Source organism: Apodemus sylvaticus, chromosome 16 (genome assembly GCF_947179515.1).
Source record: "Apodemus sylvaticus chromosome 16, mApoSyl1.1, whole genome shotgun sequence".
Lineage (NCBI taxonomy): Eukaryota > Metazoa > Chordata > Mammalia > Rodentia > Muridae > Apodemus > Apodemus sylvaticus.
The window spans coordinates 16,630,346-16,637,550 of record NC_067487.1 but is presented as its reverse complement, the minus strand read 5'-3'; the positions used below and the strand labels follow the sequence as shown (position 1 = coordinate 16,637,550).

At 44.3% G+C, this 7,205-nt stretch overlaps 1 protein-coding gene across 1 annotated transcript in view; it reads right to left on the bottom strand.

Moving 5' to 3' along the window:
- Nucleotides 1-463: 463 nt before the first annotated feature.
- Nucleotides 464-7,205, bottom strand: part of Fbxl7 (F-box and leucine rich repeat protein 7) — a 379,795-nt gene continuing 373,053 nt past the window's right edge. Inside the window, exon 4 of the mRNA XM_052159910.1 lies at nt 464-4,290. Within this exon, the coding sequence (XP_052015870.1) occupies nt 3,554-4,290 (737 nt within the window). The 3' untranslated portion in view covers nt 464-3,553. The remainder of the gene's footprint in view (nt 4,291-7,205) is intronic.

Genomic DNA, 7,205 nt, shown 5'->3' with positions numbered 1-7,205 from the left:
GAACTTTGGAGAGCTGAGAAACACCTTAAGAAATGTTCAACATCATTAATCATTAGGGAAATGCAAATCAAAACAACCCTGAGATTTCACCTCACACCAGTCAGAATGGCTAAGGTCAAAAACTCAGGAGACAGCAGGTGTTGGCAAGGATGTGGAGAAAGAGGAACACTCCTCCACTGCTGGTGGGATTGCAAGATGGTACAATCACTTTGGAAATCAGTATGGCAGTTCCTCAGAAAACTGGGCATGTCACTTCCTGAGGACCCTGTTATACCACTCCTGGGCATATATCCAGAGGATTCTTCAGCATGCAATAGGGCTTTCCCACTCTTGATCACTAATCGAGAAAATGCCCCGCAGCTGGATCTCATGGAGGCACTTCCTCACCTGAAGCTCCTTTCTCTGTGATAACTCCAACCTACGTCAAGTTGATACAGAAAATCATCCAGTACACAAGGGTATCTATCATCTTTAATAATTTTACTTGCACTGAGCTGATTCTACTGGTACAGAATGCTAATATATTTAATTAAGGGTACTGACCCAGATTCTCTATGGCATTACAATATCTATCCAATGTAACATCTCTTAAAATGCAAGGCTATGAATCCCACAATCTGGGGGAAGAGTCTGGACGAGGAGCTGAAGTCCCGGGTCAACCCGGGATATTTTATTCATTTACCTGCCATTTCAAAGGCAACATTATAAGGTCCATGGAGACAATAGAACCTTGATCCAACTTTAAAGGGGCAATGGCAGCAGTGAGGTGTGTGTCCTGTCTGCAACAAGATGTATTGATTTATATCTTGTTTGCTTTTCAGTGCCCCAGACTGAACAGCACCTTCCTCAGTAATATTATTAACAAATGGACCCAAGTCTGATTACTGACATATTGCTTTATTTCTTGGTGGAAGTAAATTATGGCTTTCTAGAGTCACACAGCACGACATGATTTGAACATTAGAATTAAAAGGAACGAACAAAACAAACAACAAATGAGCACTTAGTTTAGCAGAGCCAGGAAGGAAGCCATACTTATCCAAATAGATAAAGTTCTTTCTTAATGAGACCATTTGATTGGTGCCCAAAATCTGCTGAGCTGTTCCCAAGAATCTCTGTCACAGATCCATACCTCCACCCCAGCAGAGAGGAGAGAACATGAAGAAGATGGGGAAGGGAAAAACTTGTGTGCTGGATAGGCAGCAAGTGTGAAACATCCCTTGGGTCTCACATGACAGACCATTCAGATGATGTATCAGTGGTGATAAAATAATTCAAAATGGCTCAGGGATCCACTTTGGATGCCCTGATCATTCTGCGAGTATTGAACCAGATCATTTGGCAAGTCCCAGTATCAAGGGTTACAGACAACCCATTGTGACTCTCCAAATCACAAGGTTTAGGTAAAGCCACAGAGAGCAGAAGGGTGCTACCTTCAATTTCTTTTATGATTCTAAAGTGGCTGTCCCTAGATCCTGTCCCCAGCCCAAACATTTTACTTTATTTTCTGACACCCGAGATCAGCCACCTGTCCTGGTGATGGTGTGAACTGAGCAGGAACCTGGAGTTCACAGGATCAATGACAGAAACCTCCTGAAGAATTGCTGGCTTATCTCTTAACTTCTTCCCAACACAAGACAAGAGTACACACCGGAGCCTACAGTGGGAGTGCAGTTGTCACGCAGTGTATAAGCTTGGTCTCTAACAAATGGAGCACGCCTCGCTTGCAGAAGCAAAGGCTCGGCTTGGGGGGATAAACACTTTGAGGAGAAGATGGGTGAACTGTCCACAGTGATGGGGAAGGCCAGAGAATACTTTGGGAGAAGTCCTGGGTCTACCAAAAAGAGACAACTGAAATTCATGAAAAAAAAACATTTTTTTGGCTGATTCCTTAGAAAGAAAGAAAGGAAGGAAGAAAGAAAGAAAGAAAGAAAGAAAGAAAGAAAGAAAGAAAAAGAAAGAAAGAAAGAATGGAAGGAAGGAAGGAAGGAAGGAAGGAAGGAAGGAAGGAAGGAAGGAAGGAAAGAAGAAACTAACAAATTGGTTTCTATTCAGCAGGGAGCATTTAAGAGCCCATCAACTTAAAACCCAAATTTAGAAATGATTTTAATGTTCTGTTCCAAGACCGTGGTGGGTGAACCAGCATCTGCCTCGCCAGTGTGTTGTCTCTTCTCTGTGCCTGGCACCTTGAATGAACAATATTGAAACACCTGGACGTCTGTTTTATATCGTGAGTAGAAAACACGCAGACAGCGGGAGAGGTGGCATTTGTACAATTAAACACTTATAAACTTAACCCCAGGAGGCTTTGTGTGATGGAGAAATAAATAGAAGAGAGAAGTCACAATGAAACGTGGATGACAAAAGACCAAGGTGCCTGTCCCTGCTGGCGGCAGGACAGATGTGCCTGAAGCATTAACATATGTGCATGAGAAGGTTTAGAAAAACCTTACAGGACATGGGCTCCCTCGGGCCTCACTTGTTAATTAAAAATTATAAGGGTTCTTCCCTGGGTTTGAAAAATGCTTGGAGGAAGCAAGCTGACAGAGACAGGGGTGTCCTGTGATGAGGCACCCTCCTGTCTGAGTCGGATGTAGTGGGTAAGGGAGTGCTGAAGCACGTGTGAATGTAAGTGTGAGCATCCAACGCGGCGAAGCATTCACGGAAGCCTAGCCCACCGTGCGGCTGTGTTGGTTCTCAGATGAGAGCAAACAGAGACCAGAGCCAAACCCAGTGTGGACTTGCGGTGAGCCCACAGACCCTCCTGAAAGCACGTCTCGTTTACATGTCCAGTTCTCTCACAAGCGCCATCTGTGTGTGCTTTATACAGAGCTCTTCTGCTCAGTGGCATCTTTGAGCAGAACACCTCTCAATTTGAAACCTAGCATGAGGTTAATCCCCCGCATTCTGGCCTCTGGGGGGGGGGGGTGGAAATCTCAGAAAGGTGAGGTGTTTTGACAAAGGTCACAAGGTCAGTTACTGGCAGAGCTGGTAGAGAAAACATGTCGCCTCTGACTCCATACGGTTTGCCATAATGTATGACCAGAGGAAGGCTCTTTGCACACTGATATGAAGTGTTAATACTACTGTAACCATGATTGGCTTGATGTGGGATTTAGGAGTGGGGCTTGTGCCTATCAAGTAGTTTAAAGAGCAGCTTTAGAGAGCCTTCTTCAATGCTTAAAGTTGCAGCTGCTTCAGGCTTCAAACAGGAGTACAGGAGGGGAAAGGGGAAAGGGAAAAGGGGGTAAGGGGCATTACCGAGACACCGTGACCAGCCTGCTGAGGTGCATTCCGGTGCATTCTTTGTGACATTCATCTAAAAATTAACTGATTAGAGATAGTTCACCATGGTAGAAATTTGGGGTTCCCCCTTCATTATTTGACCTGGTTTGCTCATGAGAAATAATGATAATACAAAAACGGAATAAAAGCCAGACTCCTAAAAACCTTACCGAAAGAAAACTAGCTGCTGTGAATGGGGGTGGGTGCTTACATGGGACACTTTTACAAAGCACTGTTTGGTTCTCAATGCGCAGTGGGAGCTGTCCCTTCAAAAGAAAGCAGGGTTGGTATGCTCAATGACGCAGCGCTTACAATGGCGCTTCACAAACCGCAGGGCCTCCACGGAAACTTCACAGTCCTGGACATTTAACATCTGCAGGTCAAAGCAGTTGGCAGCCACGATCTGAAGACCCTGGCCGGTGATGCTCTCACAGGACTTGAGGCTTAGCCTCTTGAGATTGAAGCAGTTCAAAGCCAGGGATTCCAGGCCCGTGTCGGAGACCAGGGGACATTTGCCAATGTCCAGAGACTTAAGTTTTGTGCAGTTCTTGGCAAGGTACTCCACGCCCTGGTCCGTGATGCCCTCGCAGCCCCTCGCATTGAGGTAGCGTAATTTGCTGCAGTATTTAGCCACGTAACGAATGCCCACATCCGTGATGCGGCCGCAGTGTGCGATGCTGAGGTACCTCAAGCGGGACTCCAGTTTCGCAATCTCCCGCAGGCCAAAGTCACTGACAAAGCGGCAGTCGCTGACACTCAGTTCCTTGATGGAAGTGCAGTAGATCACCAGGTAGCGGAGACCCTCATCCGTGAGGCGGACGCAGCGGCGCAGATAAAGGTGTGTGAGCTGTGTGCAGTGAGCTGCGATGGTGTGCAAGCCTTCGTCCTCCAGCACGAAGCAGTCCGTCATATCAAGGTATCGGATGGAAATCTGTTTGCCATGCAAGGGGGACAGTTTAATGGAGGCCTCCCGGGTCAAGCTGATGCAGGTAACTTTGGAGCACCCTGCGTAAAGACACAGAACACATGCTCAGATAGACTTGCCAGAGCCGGCACTTGGTTCCTGGGAGTCAGCATTGATTCTTAACCTTTCTCCAGCCCAACCCAGGTATTAAAACTTCTGGTCTTGATCTCCACAGAGAAACATTTTAAGAATGGTTTTGTACTTACAGGGTTATTTGTCAAGTCAATTTTGCTGAATTCCCAGGTATCCCTCAACAGAAGAGTGGATGCAAAAAATGTGGTATATCTACACAATGGAGTACTATTCAGCCATTAGAAACAATGGCTTTCATGAAATTCTTAGGCAAATGGATGGAGCTAGAGAACATCATACTAAGTGAGGTAACCCAGACTCAAAAGGTGAATCATGGTATGCACTCACTAATAAGTGGATATTAACCTAGAAAACTGGAATACCCAAAACATAATCCACACATCAAATGAGATACAAGAAGAAAGGAGGAGTGGCCCCTGGTTCTGGAAAGACTCAGTGAAACAGTATTCGGCAAAACCAGAACAGGGAAGTGGGAAGGGGTGGGAGGGAGGACAGGGGAAGAGAAGGGGGCTTATGGGACTTTTGGGGAGTGGGGGGGGCTAGAAAAGGGGAAATCATTTGAAATGTAAATAAATTATATCGAATAAAAAAAATTTAAAAAAAAGAGATTTGCAGGCTTCAGAATTGGAAATACCAAGATCAGCTACATTTCTTGAGGGTGCGGGGGTGGGGGCATTGGGGGGGGAATCACACTTTATTTTCTGTTTTAAACTGGCCATGGCCCTTTGTCTGCATGGAAGCTGTGACCCCACAGAGTTCAGGAAGTCCTTAAAGGCGCAGCAGTGATATAGTAGCTTCTTGATTCAAGGAAATGAAAGGAAGAGAGGGGGGAGGGAGAGAGAACACTGGAACTGGGTTGGGAAGACTTCTGGGTTCCCTAGGCTGAGAGGTTACAGTTAGTTTAGGAGCAGTCATGAAGTCAAACTTGTTGCATCTCAGTGAGATGGCATGAGTGGCCGGTGGTCCTATGACATGCAAAATAACAGGTAAGAAAATACTTTCAAAGTCACAGGATATTTGTGTTATTCATATATACATATATAATATATATACACCGAAATCAATGCCTGGGATTTGACACAACAGGCATTGATAGAAGATGAGAAGAGTCTCATCTAAATCATTGTCCTAACCTGTCTATGTGTCCCTCACCTCTGTTCTCCCCTCATCCCCAGTATCTCCATACAGCTGTAATTGGAGACATAGAAATGGCTCCCAAAACACCTTTGCTCAAAGCCCTTGGATGGTACCTGCGATGGTTTGTATTTGCTCGGCCTTGGGAGTGGCAATATTAGAAGATGTGGCCTTGTTGGAGTAGGTGTGTCACTGTGGGTGTGGGCTTTAAGACCCTCATCCTAGCTGCCTGGAAGTCAGTATTCTGCTAGAGGCCTTCAGATGAAGATGTAGCACTCTCAGCTCCTTCTATACCATGTCTTCTGGATGCTGCCATATTCTCACCTTGATGATAATGGACTGAACCTTTGAACCTGTAAGCCAGCCCCAATTAAATATTGTCCTTATGAGTAGCTTTGATCATGGTGTCTGTTCACAGTGGTAAAACCCTAACTAAGACAGTGCCCATTCTGCAACAAGTGTAATTTCTAGTGTAACAGGTCCTCCAGGCTTCCCTGTGCTCTTACTACTAATCCTACTGTGCCCCTGTCCTCACTCCTGCCTCCGTCCCTACCCTGCAGCCTCTGGGCCTACATTATGGAAGGATTTTTCCTCAGATAGCTCCAGGAGCCACCTTCAACTTACTTAGGTCCCCAGGAAAATGTTCCATTAATGGATAAGGATGCGTGGCATGGACTGCTCTGTGTAATTAGCACGTGGACTCTCCTCTTTATTTTAATCTCTCAGTCGGTAGTACTGCATGTTTATCTGTCCAGTTATTTACTTGCTGTCTCCTAATACTGGAATGCAAGCTCCTCAGGGCAAGGACTCAGGCAAGTTCATCTCCAGACCTCGGGTATTTAGTTTATAGCTGACACTCAGTTGAATGAACAAATGAAGGAGGAAAGAAATGATCTGCAGAAGAACATTCTTCAGAGTAGACCAGACGGGAGAATTGAACTCCCAACACTTATAAGTCTTCAGACTTAGGCATGAGCACAGTATATTTGCACCAGAAAATAGTTTATTTTATAGTTAATAGAAATGCCTTTTATTTGTGTTGATTTATGAAATTCACAAAATACTTCGATGAATAGTTTTATCTGTTCTTAATACTATTAAAGACCAGAATGCCCAAGAAGTTATTTTTGGATAATTACTAGACATCATTCTTAATCCCATAAAACTGTGTAAAATTATATATATATATATATATATATATATATATATATACTCATATTGTGCAGTTTAATTATTATAAGATTACATATTATAGTGAAATATTAATCAAATATTACTTTATAAGCACATAAGGCCAATTTCTATTATATTAATATATATTATAGAAATATTTATTTATAGCCTATCCTATTCTTCTATGTCTTTTCTTCTCATTTTTTCTCTGTTCTTATCAGATTCTTGCTCTAGGAACAGGACCAGGTACCTCACTTCAGACCCCTCCGCAAATTTTGGCAACGCCACACAATATCTCATGTGTGTGCAGGGTAGAGTGACAATGCTGCTGTGGACTTATCTGACTTTTCTCTCACTCTCTGGCAGGATTTCCAGGTAACTCTGGTTAAGCAGAGGTCCTGGGAAGAACAGGGTTCGAATGTCATGTGCTCCAGGGCAAGAAGTGTAAGGCCTGGAGCACAGAACCAGTCACAGAAGACAGATGATCAGTGGAGGCAATATGGCTACCGGGAGGCAGCTAGCTTTGAAATCTGACCACCTTTCCTTTTCTTTCTTT